The sequence below is a fragment of the Heterodontus francisci genome, chromosome 2, assembly GCF_036365525.1.
Source record: "Heterodontus francisci isolate sHetFra1 chromosome 2, sHetFra1.hap1, whole genome shotgun sequence".
Taxonomy (NCBI): domain Eukaryota; kingdom Metazoa; phylum Chordata; class Chondrichthyes; order Heterodontiformes; family Heterodontidae; genus Heterodontus; species Heterodontus francisci.
This window is the reverse complement of record NC_090372.1, coordinates 108,000,073-108,021,419: the sequence shown is the minus strand read 5'-3', so window position 1 is coordinate 108,021,419 and position 21,347 is coordinate 108,000,073. Positions and strand designations below refer to the sequence as shown.

The 21,347-nt window shown below is 43.7% G+C and overlaps 1 protein-coding gene across 1 annotated transcript in view; it reads right to left on the bottom strand.

Moving 5' to 3' along the window:
• vwde (von Willebrand factor D and EGF domains) overlaps window positions 1–21,347 on the bottom strand; it is a 306,182-nt gene that overhangs the window by 216,130 nt on the left and 68,705 nt on the right. Inside the window, exon 12 of the mRNA XM_068052969.1 lies at window positions 15,940–16,163. Coding sequence (XP_067909070.1) covers window positions 15,940–16,163 — 224 coding nt within the window. The remainder of the gene's footprint in view (window positions 1–15,939; window positions 16,164–21,347) is intronic.

The window sequence follows — 21,347 nt, the reverse complement described above, 5'->3', positions numbered from 1 at the left end:
TTCGAACCCATGTCCCCAGAGAAATACCCTGGGTCTCTGGGTTACTAGTCCAGTGATAATACCACCACGCCACCGTCTACCCTACCTTTTGTGCGGCACCTTCTCAAATGCCTTTGGAAATCCAGGTATATTACACCTACTGGTTTCCCTTTATCTACACTACTAGTTACATCCCCAAAAAACAGTAATAAATTTTTCAAACAAGATTTACCTTTCATAAAACTATGTTGACTTTCCCTGATCATATTATGATTTTCTAAGTGCATTGTTAAGACTTAGCTAATAATAGGTTCCAGCATTTTCCTTACAAATGATGTTAGGCTAACTGGCCTATAGTCCCCTGTTTTCTCTCTGCTTCCTTTTTTGAATAACGGTGTTACATTTCCTAACTTCCAACCTGCTGGGACCGTTCCAGAATCCAGGGAATTTTGGAAAATCACAGCCAATGCATCCAGTGTCTCTGCAGCTAGCTCTTTTAGAACCCCAGCATACAGGCCATCGGATCCTGGGGATTTTTCAGAATTTGGTCCCTTAAGGTTCTCCAATACTTTTTCTCTACTGATATTAATTACCTTAATTTTCTCACTCTTTTTAGCCCCTAGGTCACCCTCTATTTCTGGTATGCAACTTGTGTCCTCTATTGTAAAGACAGACACAAAAATACCTCTTCAATGTCTCTGCCATTTCCTCATTCCCCATAATAATTTCTCCTTTCTCTGCTTCCAGGGACCAACATTTACCTTAGCTATTCGCTTCCTTTTTATATACTTGTTAAAGCTCTTACAATCTGTTTTAATATTCCTAGCTAGTTTACTCTTGTATTCTGTTTTTTCCCATTTTATCAATTTTTCAGTGGTCCTTTGCTGATTTCTAAAACACTCTCAGTTCTCAGACTTGTTACTATTCTTTGCAACATTATAAGCCTCTGCTTTTAATCTAATACTATCCTTAACTTCCTGAGCAAACCATGGATGGATCTTTCTTGCTGAGTTTTTATTTTTCAATGAAATGTATTTTTGTTGAACATTTTGAATTGTTTCTTGAAAGGTTCCCAACTATTTATTTATTGCCACACCTTTTAGTCTACTTACTCAATCAACCTCAGCCAATTCTCTCCTCATATCTATGTTACTGGCTTTGTTTAAGTTTAAGATTCTTGTTTGTGATTGGAATATGTCGCTTTCAAACTTAACATCGAATTCAATTGCATTATGATCACTTTCCCAGTAGATCTTTAACTATGAGATTGCTAATGAACCTTGACTCATACACAATACTAGATCTAAAATAGCTTTTTCTCTAGTTGGTTCCACATTGTATTGCTCCAGAAAATCGTCACGAAAACATTCCACAAACTCAACTTCTAGACTGCCCTTGCCAATTTGATTGGTCGAGTCTATATGAAGATTAAAGTCCTGCACAATTATTACATTGCTTCTGTTGCAAGCTCCAATAATTTCTTGTTTAATGCACTGTCCAATGGTATATTTACTGTTTGGGCGCCTACATAACTACTTCTGACTCTTGCTATTACTAATCTCCACCCACTGTTATTTTTGTTAAATATCTTTTGAGGAATCATATTTAAATTGTGGAAATGGATTCATTTTGGAAGGCTGAAGATTTCATAGATGCTGGACTTTGTTTTTTTTGTTGAAAGTTCACTGAAAGGACACTTGAGATATGTTTGAAAACAACCTTTACTGGATATCACATGCCTTAAGATAAACAAATAACAGAAACCTTGGCGACTTGGGGAAGGTGTTTACAAGAGAAGTGACATGTCAGATTTATGATGGTCAGGAGGTCGCTTTTGAGATATTGTTTTGACCTTCTGATTGGGTTGTGGACTGTTTTGAGTTAGTTGGCGGTCAGCCTGCCAAGACAGAAACACCCAGCTCATCTCCTCCTTCACTTCTCAGAAAAGCCCTGAGAGTTCAGTGTGTGTGAGAGCGACAACCCCTGATGCCGCACTTCTCCTGACAAGCTGGAAAAACCTGCCAGATTAATCCTCGACACAACCTGAAAAGAACTGCACCAGAAAAAATCTCAGTGACCCATCTACGTGTTTTCAGACGCCAGACTGTATGCCATTTTGGGACACAACATATCTCATCCGTTTCCTTCAAGAATTAACAGGTATTTGGCCAAGTATTCTTTTTTTGTCTTTTTTTTGTAAAAGGGCCCTGCAGAGAAAATGTCTTTATTTTTCTTTAACCAGCGTGTGTGAGTGTATGCGTGGGGGGTATTTATAAAGGGAACTTTCATATTTCAATCTGTGTGTTATGTTTTGCATCGTTACTGGCTAAGCCTTGTTTTGTAATAAACTGATAATTTTGTTATTAAAGAAACCTGGTTGGTGTATTTTATTCTGGGTAGAGTATATGATTGACCGTACAGGTAACTGGGTAAACATTTAAATATATGTTGTCACCAGTGGAGAAGTAGCCGTAACACCATACTGATTCTATTCCCTGATCTTCTGAGCCAAGGTCTTTTGTCACTAATGGCCTTATGTTGTCCTTTACTATCAAGGCTACCCCTACTCCTTTGCCATTCTGTCTGTCTTTTTAAAATATTGTGTACCCTGGAATATTTATTTCCCAACCTTGGTCACCTTGGAACCATGTCTCTGTACTCCAATTAGATCTGAAGCATTTATTTCCATTTGCAGCACTAGTTCATCTACCTTATTGTGGATGCTTCATGCATTCAAATAAAAAGACTTTGATTTTATTTCTTTACTGCTATTCCTTGCATGGACCTTACTCACTGGTGTACAATTACTGTTAAACTCTCTGTCCTTTCCTGTCTCACTCTACTTGTCTTTACCAACATTGCTGGACTGTTCTATTGCCTTGACATTTTCTTTGGATTTCTAAATCTACCTTCAACTGAATCCTCACCAACCCCGCTATCCAAAGCCTTCGTGCCATACCCAGTAAAGGCATGCCCTATTCATAACTTTACACATGGACCGTATTCAGCATAGAATCTTCTGGAACTGAATTTTCCTTTTTTTCAAAATGAACGACAATGGTAATTAAAAGGCTACATAAGATGGCTGCTGAGGGTCAGATGACGTTTGCAATTTCCACCCAGACTCAGAAGTATCTCAACCATTTGGAAAGTTCCTAATTGAATGACCACGGGTGAAGTGCCTCCCTGGAATGGACATATCAAGATGATACCCTTTGTGGAATCTCCACCTCCTATTGTTTGTGGTCTTACCCAAACTCAATGTCTATGGGCTCCTAGACTCACTGGGCTGAATTTTACCAGCCCCTTGGCATCGGGGGTTGTGGCGGGGGGGGGGCCCATAAAATACTCGTGGAAGCGGCTTGCCACGACTCCAGACGTCGAGAAGGCCCCGCCACATTTTCCCGGCGGTGGCGAGGCATTGGTGCGGCCCCTGCGCCACTTGGCGGCGAGGCCTTCACTTAAATATTAAAATTAATTAAAATCAAATGCTTAATAACTGACCTGGTCCCGGTGGCCGTCCCATGCCGATTTTACAGCCACTAGCCGCAACTCGTGCGCCTTCGAAACTCCATACAGAGTTCTAAGGCGAGACACTGGTGGGAGGGGCGAGGAGTGAAATTATCAGGACTGGTGGGGGAATGGAGAAAACCCTTTTTATTGGTTGTGAAGATGTTGGGAAAGGGTTGAGGGTCAAATGTTCTGAAGGTGGGGGGGGTTAAAGTTCATTATTTTACAAATTGTTTTTTCGGTGGGTATTGGTTATTTTATTAATTGATAACTCAATGGGGGGGTTGGAAAGGTGATTGGAAGTGTTTCTGACATTTTCTTTGTTACATCTGGGTGTCAGCGCCTTTAAAAATTTTAATGAACCAGAAGGGCTCGAAGCCCTTTAAAAATGGCGCCAGCGCGTGTGAGGTGGCGCTGGACGCCATTGCCAGGGATGCAGCGGCTGCCCCTTCTATGTCATCAGGGGCAGCCGCTCCGCCCCCTCCATTTAAATGAGCCCCCGTGCAAAATGTCGCGGGGGTTCAGCGGCGGCACTGCCGTGTCGGAAGGCCGCCGAGTTCCAAGCGCACCGCCGCGATGTGTGGCACACTAATAAAATTCAGCCCACTGTCTCTGAGCTCAAAACTTGGCAAAGAGATCTGTAAGAAACCAGCTAAATTATAAGTTGAGGTGTATGGCCACATCCATCCCCCAAATCATGCTGGGTGGACAATAGAAGCATTGACTGAAACTACTCATAGATAATGGATATTATTACCCAAAGCAACAGGGAGAAATTAGTCAGTCTGCAAACAACAGCTGCAGAGACACCAACAAAGACAAAACAAATATGCCTTAAAATTGGAGACTACAACACCTTAAGGTCTCCAAGCCTATTCTTTTTCAAGTCCACCAGTACAAAAAACTGACCTCCAGTAATAAGGCTACAAGCAACTAACTTTGTGACCTGCTGAAAATTCACCTCTTTGAAAGAATCCTTCAATGATTTTGATATACCATGGCTATGAATCCACCTAACGACAGTGAAAACGCCTTCTTCATAGGCCTGCAACGCGTGCCTTTTCCACAGAAGGAGGCAAAATCACATGACTTATGAACTAGTCCTTTGTTTGTAATGGGTAAAAGTGCACTATCCTCTTTAATGGATTTCTTTCTCGAGTGTGTTTGTGTGAGTGGTGACTGTGTGATATAACCTTAGACTTTTGGAATGAGCATGTAAATAAAAATAATCCTCTTTATTTAAAGTAAGGAAATCACGCTACTGGTTATTCAAATTGGTGACACACTCAGGGGTTAAGAAACACACACATCGTCCTTGTCAAAAACACAGTGATTACGGACAGGAAACGGAAGGGAACTAGGGTTTCAGTTCTCTCTCAATTCCGTCCGTAACATTTAGTAATATGATTCACCAGGATACTGGTCTCAGCCTGGTTTAAGTGGAGCCCATCCCCACAGAACAGCTCCCTCTTTCCTGAGTACCGGTGCTAGTGCAGCAAGAGTCGAAACCCCTTCTTCCTACACCACTTTTTGAGTCACCGGGAAAATGCGGCGGGGCCTTCTCGACGTCGGGAGTCGTGGCGAGCCGCTTCCACGAGTCTCTAATCCAATTGGTGTGTGGCTCAGGTAACAATCCAGAGATGATTACCTTTGATGTTTTGTATTTTAATTTTGACCCTAACTCCTCAAACTCTCTTTGTAGAACACCATTCCTCATTCTACCGAGTATTATGACCAAGGCGGGAATAATGCACTATCAATTCAGTCCCATTACTCCACAGGTCACAGCATATTATTAAAGTTTCCCACTGACTGGAAATTAGCCAAATTAAATACTTTATTAACCCCCAGAATAAAACACACCAAACCAGGCATCTTAAGCAAAAACAAATTACCTATTTATTTCTAAACTAAATCTTAACCAACACTGAGATAAATCTATGTCTGAAAAGACTTTAACTTCTTATTCCTCCTAACCCTCATGCACACACACATACATTCAAAAACCAACAGTTCAAAAAATGATGTTTTAAATTCAAGCTGTTCTTAGGAATAATAAAACAACTGCGTTGTAAATCCTGGTTTGTGACTTTCCCGGATCAGTGAGGTGTCCTAGAGTCGAATAGTCCGATGCCACTCGAAATCTCTAGGCGAGTTGATGAACAGTCTGTAATGGATAGGCGTTCAAAGCACTTCGGCTGCAGTAGACGTCACACAGATCTTTCAACAAGGAGTATAACAACAGGTCTATTTTGACTTTGAACTCGCAATCTATCAGTAGAAACTTTACTGAGAATTCCAGAACTCTCAGAAACACAAAAGACAACAGAAAGTCACTCCTGAGGTAGAGACTTCTGAGAGACAGGGGTAAAAAGGAATTTGCCACCTCCAATAATGCAAAGATTCCTTTCCAGGGTTTTATTCCTCTTTAGGCGAAACACAATCTGTAGGCCAATGTAGATTTTCATGCTGAGAGAGACAAATTCTTCTTTCAAGGAGAACATGCTTCACTGGTCTGCCAGATCAAACCAGTTCCAGCCAGACTTTGCACACAGTCAAACTGATACAATACGGCATATAACCGCATCTCTCTTGCTGTTGCTTAGTAACAGGCTTATAGCTCGCACACACTGTTCCCAGAGAATATAAAAACTTCTCTCAGTCTTAACGGCACACAGACTCCCTTTAGTTTTTAAACAGAGAGAAAAAAACACTTCCATGATACCTCCGCCCTTGGCGAAATGAAACACCATTCTTAAAATGCATTTCATTACAATCCAAAACAGAAACTGAAAAACACTCTAAACATATTTTCACATTCATGCCCCTATTCACTCTGCTGGTAATTAATAGAATTTTTCTTTGTACCATCGTTATTTATGTAACTTAACAGGGTTAAATTCATGACAAAGCATCAGCGATAACATTACTTTTCCCCGAAATATGTACAATCTTCAAATGATAAGGCTGCAACAATAAACTCCATCTGAATATTCTAGCATTTTGGCTTTTAAATTTTTCCACAAACGTTAATGGGTTATGGTCAATGTATATTTGCGTTTATAGTCTTGGCGGACATATACTTCCAAATGTTTAAGGGCCAGCAAAGGTCCTAATGTTTCTTTTTCCACAGTGGAATACTTTTTTGGTGGTGATTTAGTATTCATGAAAAGTACCCTACTGGTTTTTCTATGCCTGATTCGTCATCCTGCAATAGAACTGCACCAACCCCCAGGTCATTCACATCAAGAGCTATCTTGAAGAATTTAGCAAAATTTGAAGCAGCCAACACTGGTTCATTAGTTTAGATTACCTTTAGCTTTTCAAAAGCTGCCTGGTATTCATCTGACCATAATACTTTGGTTTTCTTTTTTTGTAGCAAATCGGTTAATGGAGCAGCTACAGCAGTAAAATTCCATACAAACTTCCTGTAGAAACCACACATTCCTAAAAACCTTGTGATTTCACGTTTAGTTTTAGGAATAGGGAACTCTACTAAGGCCTGTACTGCTTGCCGTTCTTGGCAATAATTGTTCTTGCCCTACTATGTGTCCGAGTTAAGTTATGTTTGCTGTTCCGAATTTGCATTTTGCCAGATTTACCACCAAGTCCACTGCTTGCAGTTTTTTAAACAGAGTTTTTAAGCTGGTTTAAGTGTTCTTTCCAGGTGTGACTGCATATTAGTACATCATTGAGATACATTATACAATTGGGAACACTGGCTATCACCTGATTCATTAATCTTTGAAAAGTAGCTGGGGCATTATTTTAGCCCGAATGGCATCACCCAGTACTGATAAAGACCGCCTGGTGTGACAAAAGCTGATTACCTCGAGGAATCAAAGGAACTTGCCAGTTTCTCCTGGAACAAGTCGATCTTTGTAAGAAACCTAGCACTGTCCACACTGTCAATACAGTCTTCTAAGCAAGGAATTGGGTAGGAGTCTGCCTTCATTACTGTATTGACTTTTCTGTAGGCTATGCAAAGTTGGGTTGAGCCGTCATGTTTAGGCACTAAGACTAGTGATGAACTCCAGCTGCTTTGACTAGGTTCAATTAAGTTGTTTTCCAGCAGGTATTGGATTTCTGCTTTTACTTGGGCCTGTTTGTCTGGACTTAAACAGTAAGGATGTTGTTTTAAAGGAAAGGATTCCCCTACATCTACATCTTGTGTGGCTAAGGTTGTACATCCTGGATTATCCCTACAGACTCTTTGAAATATTCTGAAAAGCCTGGTTAGGTCTTAACATTGTTTTGCATTGAAGTATAAAAGCAAGTTGTCCAATTTTCCTAGCCATTCTGTATTCGCTAGTCGGATAGTTGGAGGTTCAATCTGAGAATTGTCTAGGCCTCCTTCTGCCTCATCCTCACTATCCTTTTCCTTCCCAATAATCCCCATTACCTGACATACCTGTACTGGCTTATCCTCCTCCCTGTGATAATATGGCTTTAACATATTGCTATGACACAAATGATTATTCTTCAGGCGATCAAGGGTGTCAATCAAGTAATCTACCTTACCCACTCTTTTAATCACTTTATATGGGCCATTGAACGATGCTTTTAATTGTTCACCCTGTAACAGTTACAATACCAATACTTCATCCCCTGGTTGCAAATTGTGGGTCTTTGCATTCTTGTCTGCCCATTTCTTCATATTGGCTTGGGATATTTTAAGGTGTTCCTGAGCCACACCACAAGTTTCACTGAGCCTTTCCCAGAACACAGATACATAGTTTAGTATCGAAGATTCATTCCTTTGTGCTAAGAATCTGACTTTGATGAGTTTTAGAGGACCTCTTACTTCATGCCTGTAAACCAAATCGAAAGGACTAAAACCCGTGGACTGCTTCAGTAAATCTCTAGTGGCAAATAAAAGAAAATGCAGCCCTTTATCCCAGTCATGCAGATATTCGTGATAGTATTATCCAATCACTATTTTGAGACTTTGATAGTACCTCTCTAAAGCTCCATGTCTGTGGGTGATATGCTGAAGATTTCAACTGTCTGATACCTAAATTGTCCATGACTTCTTGAAATATCTTAGACATGAAATTAGAACCTTGATCTGATTGAACTTCAAGTGGTAATCCATATCTCAAAGAATTGGGTTAACCTTTCTACAACTATTTTAGCAGTAATTGTCCTCAAAGGAATGGCCTCTGGAAATTGAGTAGCCAGATCCATCATATTAAGTATGTATTGATGTCCCGCTTTTGTTTTTTGGAAAGAGTCCTACACAGTCTACCAATACCTTGGTAAATGATTCCTGGTATAGGAACTAGTGGTGCCGGTTTTATGGTATGCGATTTTCCAACCATTTGGTATGGATGGCATGTCCTACAAAATTGCCTCACGTCCTTTGTAAGGCCTGGGCAGTGATAATGTTGACTTATACATGATCTAGTCTTCCAAATCTCCCTATGTCATGCAAAAAGAATGTCATGTGCTAACCGTTATAATTTCTGGGAATATTTAGGTGGTACCACTATCTGTTTAACAACTGTACAGTCTTCATCCACAGGTCTATGAAGTAGTCTCCATTTCCTCCTCAAAACCCCGTCTTCAATATAATAGCCTTCTGGAACTCCTTTCGCCTCAGCTTCTGTCAGAGTCGACTGTGCTATTCTGTATAACTCTGTATCAGCTTGCTATGCTGCAAATATAGATCGGTTAAACATCTCATTTGGATTATCTAAATCCCCAAATAACGTTTCAAATACTCGACTATCTGTTTGTGATGCCAACTTTACCTCCGACAATGGATCCTGATTAGTATTACTCGGGTTACTACACACGCAGGAAATATTCCTGGAACTTGTTCCGTTTGTTCCGTTTCTTTAATTTCACTTGGTTTCTCTGTAATTATAGGACAAACTAAGGACAAACTGACTCATGGCCCTCCTGCCTTGGGCGCTATGGCGTTGGAAGGATGAATGAGAACGGGCAGAGACTGCTTGAGTTGTGTACCTATCATAACCTCTGCATCACCAACTCGTTCTTTCACACTAAACCCTGTCACCAGGTTTCATGGAGGCACCCAAGATCACGTCGTTGGCACCAGCTAGACCTCATTGTCACAAGGCGAGCCGCCTTAAACAGTGTTCAAATCACACGCAGCTTCCACAGTGCGGACTGCGACACCGACCACTCCCTGGTGTGCAGCAAGGTTAGACTCAGACCAAAGAAGTTGCATCATTCCAAGCAGAAGGGCCACCCGCGCATCAACACGAGCAGAATTTCTCACCCACAGCTGTTACAAAAATTTCTAAATTCACTTGTAACAGCCCTTCAAAACACTCCCACAGGGGATGCTGAGACCAAGTGGGCCCACATCAGAGACGCCATCTATGAGTCAGCTTTGACCACCTACGGCAAAAGTGCGAAGAGAAATGCAGACTGGTTTCAATCTCATAATGAAGAGCTGGAACCTGTCATAGCCGCTAAGCGCATTGCACTTTTGAACTACAAGAAAGCCCCCAGCGATTTAACATCCGCAGCACTTAAAGCAGCCAGAAGTACTGCACAAAGAACAGCTAGGCGTTGCGCAAACGACTACTGGCAACACCTATGCAGTCATATTCTGCTGGCCTCAGACACCGGAAACATCAGAGGAATGTATGATGGCATGAAGAGAGCTCTTGGGCCAACCATCAAGAAGATCACCCCCCTCAAATCTAAATCGGGGGACATAATCACTGACCAACGCAAACAGATGGACCGCTGGGTTGAGCACTACCTAGAACTGTACTCCAGGGAGAATGCTGTCACTGAGACTGCCCTCAATGCAGCCCAGCCTCTACCAGTCATGGATGAGCTGGACATACAGCCAACCAAATCGGAACTCAGTGATGCCATTGATTCCCTAGCCAGCGGAAAAGCCCCTGGGAAGGACAGCATTACCCCTGAAATAATCAAGAGTGCCAAGCCTGCTATACTCTCAGCACTACATGAACTGCTATGCCTGTGCTGGGACGAGGGAGCAGTACCCCAGGACATGCGCGATGCCAACATCATCACCCTCTATAAAAACAAAGGTGACCGCGGTGACTGCAACAACTACTGTGGAATCTCCCTGCTCAGCATAGTGGGGAAAGTCTTTGCTCGAGTCGCTCTGAACAGGCTCCAGAAGCTGGCCGAGCGCGTCTACCCTGAGGCACAGTGTGGCTTTCGTGCAGAGAGATCGACTATTGACATGCTGTTCTCCCTTCGTCAGATACAGGAGAAATGCCGTGAACAACAGATGCCTCTCTACATTGCTTTCATTGATCTCACCAAAGCCTTTGACCTCGTCAGCAGACGTGGTCTCTTCAGACTACTAGAAAAGATCGGATGTCCACCAAAGCTACTAAGTATCATCACCTCATTCCATGACAATATGAAAGGCACAATTCAACATGGTGGCTCCTCATCAGAGCCCTTTCCTATCCTGAGTGGTGTGAAACAGGGCTGTGTTCTCGCACCCACACTTTTTGGGATTTTCTTCTCCCTGCTGCTTTCACATGCGTTCAAATCCTCTGAAGAAGGAATTTTCCTCCACACAAGATCAGGGGGCAGGTTGTTCAACCTTGCCCGTCTAAGAGCGAAGTCCAAAGTACGGAAAGTCCTCATCAGAGAACTCCTCTTTGCTGACGATGCTGCTTTAACATCTCACACTGAAGAATGCCTGCAGAGTCTCATCGACAGGTTTGCGTCTGCCTGCAATGAATTTGGCCTAACCATCAGCCTCAAGAAAACGAACATCATGGGGCAGGATGTCAGAAATGCTCCATCCATCAATATTGGCGACCACGCTCTGGAAGTGGTTCAAGAGTTCACCTACCTAGGCTCAACTATCACCAGTAACCTGTCTCTAGATGCAGAAATCAACAAGCGCATGGGTAAGGCTTCCACTGCTATGTCCAGACTGGCCAAGAGAGTGTGGGAAAATGGCGCACTGACACGGAACACAAAAGTCCGAGTGTATCAGGCCTGTGTCCTCAGTACCTTGCTCTACGGCAGCGAGGCCTGGACAACGTATGCCAGCCAAGAGCGACGTCTCAATTCATTCCATCTTCGCTGCCTTCGGAGAATACTTGGCATCAGGTGGCAGGACTATATCTCCAACACAGAAGTCCTTGAAGCGGCCAACACCCCCAGCTTATACACACTACTGAGTCAGCGGCGCTTGAGATGGCTTGGCCATGTGAGCCGCATGGAAGATGGCAGGATCCCCAAAGACACATTGTACAGCGAGCTCGCCACTGGTATCAGACCCACCAGCCGTCCATGTCTCCGTTATAAAGACGTCTGCAAACGCGACATGAAATCGTGAGACATTGATCACAAGTCGTGGGAGTCAGTTGCCAGCATTCGCCAGAGCTGGCGGGCAGCCATAAAGACAGGGCTAAATTGTGGCGAGTCGAAGAGACTTAGTAGTTGGCAGGAAAAAAGACAGAGGCGCAAGGGGAGAGCCAACTGTGCAACAGCCCCAACAAACAAATTTCTCTGCAGCACCTGTGGAAGAGCCTGTCACTCCAGAATTGGCCTTTATAGCCACTCCAGGCGCTGCTTCACAAACCACTGACCACCTCCAGGCGCGTATCCATTGTCTCTCGAGATAAGGAGGCCCAAAAGAATAGGACAAACTGGTATATTTGATCCAGCCAAATAATTTCCTAGGAGTAGATCAATTCCCTCTACTGGAAAACTCTCGACAACTCCTGCAGATACCATTCCACATATTAGGTCACTCTCTAGTCGCACTTTATATCAAGGTATGGGTATATCCGCCCCACCAATTCCATTCACTAAAACTTTAGCGTTCAGGGCGCTCTCCAGTGGAAACGTTATACCTTTCTCAGGAGAAGTGTTTGGGTTGCTCCTGTATCCCTGAGTATAACGACAGCTTTTCCTGCCTCATTTAAAGGATATGGTGTTATTTTTCCCTTGGACAAGAACTCATTATCACTTTCGGGTCATCTTATTTTTAACCTCTACACTCATTTTAGTTTTTGTGTCTGGTTTTACAGCTGCCATTAAAGCTACAGCCTGGTCTGCTATATTCTCAGTCAGAGCTCTTTTCTCTGCATTAGCTTTGTGAACCCCAACAGGTCCTATGGGTTTACCTCACAATTTCCAGCATTCTGAACGAAGCTGACCCATCTTGTGGCAACGATAACACTTCAGCTTGCAGACCTCACTTCTACCCTCAGCACCTACCTTTCTGGCCTGAGGAGGTGACCCTGGGGCATTCCCAGCTGCTCCTTTTTGTTCCTGGCTACTTGCCTTCCTTTCAGTCTCCCATTTCTATCCTTCGCAGGTTTATGGGGGTGACGGACAAAAGGCTTTGGCTTATTCACAAGCTCAAAGTCATCAGCAATTTCCGCTGCTTGCCTAACTTTTAAAACTTTCAGGTTATCTACATGAGTCCCCACTACTGAATGGATTACATTTTTAAACTCTTCCAAGAGAATCAATTCTCTAAGATTCACATATGTGGTTTCCATCTTTAATGCCCGTATCCAAACGGTCAAAATTAATTTGCTTTACCCTCTCAAATTCTACATAAGTCTGCCCAGCCAATCTCTGTAAGTTCTGAAACTTCTGACGGTAAGCTTCAGGGACTAACTCATATGCTGCAAGAATAACTTTTTTTGCCATTTCATAATCTGTAGAAGCCTCGTCAGGAAATATGGCATAAACTCATGAGCTCTGCCCATAAACTTGCTTTGCATAAGCAGTGTCTAGCTTTCCTTTGGCCACTTCATTTATTTGGCTATTTTTCAAAGGATATGAAAAATGCCTCTATGTCCCTTTCCTCAAACTTAGGAAGAGCGTGTAGAATTTAAACAGCTTTTTGCTGGGTCCTGGGTTGAATTCAGATTATTCCTGACCAGAACTTTCCCTGGATTCAAGCCTACCTCCTTGTCTTAGTTCCATCTCTTTTAACTTAAATTCACACTCTTCTCTTTCACTTTCTCTCTGAAGTGTTCTCTCTTTCTCCCTTTCCTCTTTTTCCAATTCTAGTTTTCTTAGTGCTATTTCTTTCTCCTGTTGAAGCCTACATTTTTCCATTTCTAACTGAATCACAGCCACTTCCACTGCATCACCCTCTGACTTGCTATCATCTTGTTCCTCGTATTCTTCTTCTTCTGTTAATTTTAAATGTTGGACTATTACATCAAATATGTCTGCTTTTTTAGCACCTGATTTCAACTCTAATCCCAATTTTGCTGCCAAATCTTTTAGTTTATTCTTAATTAAAGTTGTCAAGTCACTGAAGGACACATTCTCTTTTCCCAGAAACTCTGCAGCCACTGCTAATGTCATTCTGAAGATACAGCCTTTTCCCTATTCAAGAAACCTGGTTCTTTTTTTTCTTTCAAATTATTACGCCCCTTATAATTCATGTAATTGGCATAGGATTTGGATCCCGGACAATCAAGCCCCAACTAATATGTTACGAATGAGGCAGGAGTAATGCACTGTCAATTCAGTCCCATTACTCCACAGGTCACAGCATATTATTAAAGTTTCCTACCTACTGGAAATTAGCCAAATTAAATACTTTATTAACCCCCAGAATAAAACACACCAGATATCTTTAAGCAACAACAAATTAACTATTTATTAATAAACTAAATCTTAAAAAATACTGAGATAAATCTATGTCTGAAAAGACTTTAACTTCTGTTTCCTCCTAACCCTCAAGCACACACACACACATACATTCAAAAACGGTTAACCAGTTCAAAAAATTATGTTTTAAATTCAAGCTGTTCTTAGGAATAATAAAACAACTGGGTTGTAAGTCCTGGTTTGTTACTTTCCCGGATCAGTGAGGTGTCCTAGAGTCAAATTGTCAGATGCCACTCGAAGTCTCCAGGCGAGTTGATGAACAGTCTGTAATAGATAGACGTTCAAAGCACTTTGGCTGCAGTAGATCTTTCAACAAGGAGTATAACAATTGGTCTATTTAGATTTTGAATTAGCAGTCTATCAGTAGAAACTTTACTGAGAATTCCAGAACTCCCAGAAACACAAAAGACAACAGAAAGTCACTCCTGAGGTAGAGACTTCTTAGAGGCAGGGGTAAAAAGGAATTTGTCATCTCCAATATTGCAAAGATTCCTTTCCAGGCGTTTTTTCCTCTTTAGGCGAAACACAGCCTGTTGGCCAATGTAGATTTTCTGCTGAGAGAGACAAATTCTTCCTTCAAGGAGAGCACACTTCGCTAGTCTGCCAGATCAAATCGGTTCTAGCCAGTCTTTGCGCACAGTCAAACTGATACAATACGGCATGTGACTGCATCTCTCTGGCTATTGCTTAGGAATAGGCTTGTAGCTCGCGTACACTGTTCCCAGAGATTATAAAAGCGTCTCTCAGTCTTAAAGGCACAGAGACCCCCTTCAGTTTTGAAACAGAAAGAAAAAACACTTCCATGACACTATGTTGTTGGTTCCTATGTGGAACACAACAACGTGATCCTCCCCCTCCCATTCCAAGTTTGTCTCCAGCTGCAAGATGTCCTTAACCATGACACCAGGCAGGCAACACAACCTTTGGAGCTCCCGATTGCGGCTGCAGAGAACGGTATCTATCCCTGTGAATATACTGTCCCCTATTGCTACCACATTCCTTTTCACTCCCCCCACTTGAATGGCATCCTGCACCAACGTGCCATGGTTAGTTTGCTTATCCACCCTGCAGTCTGTGACCTCATCCGCACAGGTAGCAAGTACCCTGCATCTGTTGGTCAAAGTCGAGGGTTGAAGCTCCTCCATCACGACATGCTGGATTCCCATACCTGCCTCACTCGCAGTCACATCTTCTTGTCTCTGACCAATGATCAACTCCATAGTTCTACTTAATCTAAGGGATGTGACTGCATCCTGGAATGAAGTGTCCAGGTAACTCTCCTCCTCCCTGACGCTCCACAATGTCTGCAACTCAGACTCCAGCTCAGCAACTCTGAGCCAAAATTGCTCCAGCTGCTGACAGTTACTGCAGGTATGGCAATCTGGGACTGCAATGCATTCCCCAGATTCAGACACGTTGCAGTCATAGCACATTCCATCCCTGCCATGTCTGTCTAACCTTATTGATGTAACATTAATTACTTAATTAATCAATTAGTTATGAACTTACTCCACTAAAGTAATAGCAAGTTAGAGCCTCTGGCTTGCAGACAAAATGCCATTTACTTGTGTTCACTTAGAGATCATTAGTTTTTTCAAGGGTTATCTATTATAGCATATGAATGCAATTATGAACATAATTACAAAAGACAAAAGGATGTGCTGTAATTTATACATAGGGTGTGAATTTCCACAGGAGTCTCCTCGTTGATCACTGGAGCAGTTAATGGCCAACCATCAAGTGGGAAGCCATCTAACCCCCTCCCGCAGAAATTCATTCCTATATATTTCACATGCTTACTATGTTATAGACAAACAGATGTTTTACAACCTGAACTGGCTCTGGAATGTAGCTATTCCATAGGAAGTTTTCAGTGGCAATAGGCCATGATGTAACTTCAGTCACTCTGTCACCATCCTGCGCAAAGTCAGTCACTGCTGTATAGTGAACAGATGATCGGGAACATATGCCTCGATTGCAAGGTGCTTGGAGCAAGTCCACATAACATGAGGAAAGGGCAAGATTTGATCCTGAATATCCTGCACTTGGTCCACCTAGACGGAATGAGATTTTAAATCACATTATAGAAGGTAGCACTCCATTCATTCTTAGTATTAAAATTGAAACATGCAGACAAATCTGTATATTTGGAAGAGATGTGACAAGGCATTGGTGAAAATGTGCATCAGCTGCCACAGAAGGGAAGTGCAGCTTTAATCATATATTAATGAATGAAAATACCAGATTAGAGAGCTGCGTTTACTTCAGGGTGCAGCTGGGAGGGCAGAAATTGACATCCCGGGCAGTTTAACGGGTCAGTTAGAGGGATCTGCACTGGGTAATGCACCAAGCACAAGTACACAGGAGCAAGAGCAGGGAGATACGGCGGCCGAGGAACTGGCTCATCAGAGCAGGAGTCTGCATCCTACCTCTGCTGCAGAGGACATAGATAATGACTTCAAGGGCCCAACCTATAGAAGACTGATGGCTGTGCACTGTCAACTTCTCAGTGCATTGGAATGCCTTTCAGACAGTTTAGAGGATACTAGTTCCAACTTGTGTGGGATCATCATGAAGGGCAGGGAATTAAAGCAGTCAACTAGGCACTGTGGTCACCTCTACCCAACACTGCAGTAGACCATGATGCCCCTCAGTTATGCAGCCTTTATTCACAGCTCTGTCAGCTTTGATGGAAGCTACAACTCCCTGGCATTGTGGTCCTGTGTTTCAACTTCTCCTGCTTGCCAGGCATAATGGAAAATACCGCAAGACTTACTAACGGCCACATCACTCCAGCAAACTGTTCTTGCACAGAGCAGTGGAACTGCAGAAGCACAACCACATACAAATAGAGGTGCATCATGGGAAATGCACAAAGCATCCTCTTTCAAGATGACAATGAGCCCGTTCCCCCACCAGCCTCTCAAACAGTGCTGGACAGCCAGCTGGATCACAGCCAGCTACTGTATGGTACAGTCTGCAGCCAGGCCGTCTAAGGCCAGAGCTCTTCTAGGTCAATCATCAAGACTATCTCAAGTGCCCTTAGTGTACGATCAGCAGTCTTTCAGCTCCCAAGTTGTTTCTACTGGAGTAACATCTTGTAGGAGCACCATATTGTTGGACATTGAGAGTAAGGAGTTAATAATCAAACTGACCTATATAACAAAAACTGGTCATACAGCAACAAACTTTCTAAGGTAAAGAGTAAATGGTTACATAGTGGTAATGTTACTGGACTAGTATTCCAGTGGCCCAGACACAAATCCACCAAGACAGCTGGAGGGAATTTAATTTCAATTAATTAATAAATCTGGAATAAAAAGCTAGTCTCAATAACAATGATCGTGAAACTACCGGATTGTCGTTAAAAACCCATCTGGTCACTAATCCCTTCAGGGGACGAAATCTGCTGTCCTTACCTGCTCTGGCCTACATGTGACTCCAGGCCCACAGCAACGTGACTCTTAACTGCCCTCTGAAATGGCCCAGCAAGCTACTTAGTTGTATCAAACTACTACAGAAAAGTCAAATAAGGATAAAACCGGATGGACCACCCAGCATCAACCTTACCATGGGAAATGACAAAGGCACACACTGCCCAGTCGACCCTGCAAAGTGCTCATCATCAACATCTGGGGACTTGTGGCAAAGTAGGAAGAACCATCCCACAGACTAGCCAGGCAATAGCCTGACATAATTTTACTCACCGAGTCATACAAGACAGTCAATGCCCCAAACTCCTCCATCACATCCCCGGATATGTCCTGTCCCACCAGCAGGACTGACCCACCAGAGGTGGCGGGCGACACAGTGGTATACAGTCGGGAAGGAGTGGTCCTGACAGTCTTCAACATTGACTCTAGACCCCATGAAGTCTCATGGGATCAGGTCAAACATGGGCAAGGAAACCTCCTGCTGATAACCACCTACCGTCCTGCCTCAGCTGATGACTCAGTACTCCTCCATGTTGAATATCACTTGCACTGAAGGTAGCGCGGGCACAGAATGGATTCTGGGTGGGGAACTTCAATGTCCAGCACCAAGAGTGGCTCGGTAGCACCACTACTTACCGAGCTAGCTGAGTTCTGAAGGAACCATCTGCCAGACTGGCTGGGCCTGCAGCAGGCGGCAAGGAAACCAACAAGAGGGAAAACCTACTTGACCTTGTCCTCACCAACCTACCTGTCCCAGATACATCTGTCCACGGCAGCATAGGTAGAAGTGACTACCGCAAAGTCCTTGTGGAAATGAAGTCCCACCTTCACACTCAGGATACGTGTTGTGTGGCACCACCACTGTGCTAAATGGGATAGATTCAGAACAGATCTAGAAGCTCAAAACTGGGCATCCATGAGGCGCTGTGGGCCATCATCAGCAGCAGCGGCAGAATTGTATTCATCCACAATCTGTAACCACGTAGCCCAGTATATCCCTCATTCTACCACTACCTTCAAGCCAGGGATCAACCCTGGTTCAATGTGGAGTACAGAAGCGCATGCCAGGAGCAGCACCAGGCATACCTAAAAATGAGGTGCCAACCTGGTGAAGTTACAAAACAGGACTACATGCATGCTAATCAGCAGAAGGAGCATACAATAGACAGAGCTAAGCAGTACCCCTACCAAAGGATCAAATCAAAGCTCTGCAGTCCTGCCATATCCAGTCATGAATGATAGTGGACAATTAAATAACTAACCGAAGGAGGAGGATCCACTAACATCCCCATCCTCCATGATGGGGGAGCCCAGCATATCAGTGCAAAAGACAAAGCTGAAACAGTTGCAACCATCTTCAACCAGATGTGCCAAGTGGATTATCCATCTTGGCCTCCTTCTGTGGTCCTCATCACAGATGCTAGTCTTCAGCCAATCTAATTCACTCCACATTATATTTAAAAAAAATTTTTTTCATGGGATGCAGGCATCACTGGCAAGGCCAGCATTTGTTTCCCATCCCTAATTGCCCTTGACAATTGAGTGGCTTGCTAAGCCATTTCAGGGGGAAGTTATGAGTCAACCACATTGTTGTGGGTCTGGAGTCACGTGTAGACCAGACCAGACAAGGACAAGCAGATCTCCTTCCCTAAAGGACATTAGTGAACCAGATGGGTGTTTATGACAATCAATGATAGTTTCCTGGCACCATTACTAAGACTGGATTACAAGCCTATATTTTTATCAATTGAATTTAAATTCCACCAGCTACCTTGGTGGGGTTTAAACCCATGTCCCCAGACATCTGAATTACTAGTTCAGTGACATTGCCACTATGCCACCATCACCCCCAAGAAAAGGGTGAAGGAACTGAACATGGCAAAGGCTATAGGCCCTGACAATATCCCAGCAGCAGTGCTCCGGATCTAGCTGTGCCCTGAACCAAGCTGTTACAGTATAGCTGCAACAGAAGCAGCTACCCGACAATGTGGAACATTGCCCAGCTACGTTCTGTCCATAAAAAGCAGGACAATCCAAACCAGCCAACTACTGCCCCATCAGTCTACCCTTGATCATTGACAAAGTGATGGAAGGTTTTGTCGACAGTGCTGTATGTAAAGCAGCAGTTACATAGCAATAACCTGCTCACTGGTGCTCAGTTTGAGTTCTGCCTGGACAACTCAGCTCCTGACCTCATTACAGCCTTGATCCAAACATGGACAAAAGAGAGGAATTCAAGAGGTGAGAGTGACTGCCCTTGACTTCAAGACAGCATTTGACCAAATGTGGTATCAAGGAGCTCTCACAAAATTGAAGGTAATAGGAATCAGGGGAAAATGCTTCACTGGCTGGAGTCATAGCCAGCACAAAGGAAGATGGTTGCAGTTGTTGGAGGTCAATCATCTCCACCCTAGGTCATTGCTGCAGGTGTTCCTCAGGGTCGTGCTCAAGGCCCAACCATCTTCATCTGCTTCATCAACGACCCTCTTTCCATCATAAGGTCAGAAAGGATGTTCGCTGATGATTGCACAGTGTTCAATACCATTCGCGACTCCTCAGATACTGATGCAGTCCGTGTCCATATGTAACATGACCAGAACAACATTCAGGCTTGGGCTGATAAGTGGCAAGTAATATTTGCACTTCACAAGTGCCAGGCAAATAACCAGCTCCAACAAGAGAGAATCCAATTGTCTCCCCTTGACATTCAATGGCATTACCATTGCTGAATCCCCCACCATCAACATCCTGGGGGTCACCATTAACCAGAAACTTAACTTGGACAGCCATATAAATACTGTGGTTACAAGAGCCAGGCCAGAGGCTGGGAATTCTGCAGCCACTAGCTCACCTCCCAAAGCCTGTCCACCATCTACAAGGCACAAGTCAGGAGTGCGATGGAATACTCTCCACTTGCTTGCAGCTCCAACAGCTCTCAAGAAGCTCGACACCATCCAGGACAAAGCAGCCCGCTTGATCGGCACCCCATCCACCACCTGAAACGTTCATTCCCTCCACCACTGGTGCACTGGCGCACAGTGGCAACAGGCCATACCACAGACTAGATGCACTGCAGCAATTCAACAAGCCTCGACAGAACTTCCAAATCCACAGCCTCTACCACCTAAAAGGACAAGAGCAGCAGATACATGAGAACACCACCACCTGCAAGTTCCCCTCCAGGTCACACACCATCCTTGCTTGGAACTATATTGCTGATCCCTCACTGCTATCGCTGGGTCAAAAACATGGAACACCCTTTCTTATAGCACTGAGGGTGTATCTATACCAGATGAATTGCAGCAGTTCAAGAAGGTGGCTCACCCCCATCACTTTCTCAAGGGCAATTAGGGATGAGCAACAAATGCTGACTTTGCCAGCGACGCTCGCATCCCATGAAAGAATTAAAAAAAGGAGGCAATGCAGATGCAGGGAGGACAGGGTTATGTTTAGGGATGAATCAAACATTCCTCCATGATTTGCTGCTGTAAAACTCCGGCAGCTGGCAGGATTGGTGACCCTTGCTCTTCAAAATCAGCATCCTGCTGCTCTTCATGCTCCTCTGCCTCCATCTCTTCTGCCTCTGGTGGCTCTAAAGGTTGCCACTTCAGAGTAAAAAATTATGGAACATGCAGAAAATGCCAATAAATCTGGAGACTGTCTCAGAGCTTTACTGCAGCACATCTGCAGGCCTATCCATATAGTAGACTCTCTGGGGCAGATTGTATTCCGGTAACAGGGGTCCTAGCGGCGGGGCAGAAGGTGGGGGAGACCCTGCCTCGGCACTTCATCGGATCCCCGTTA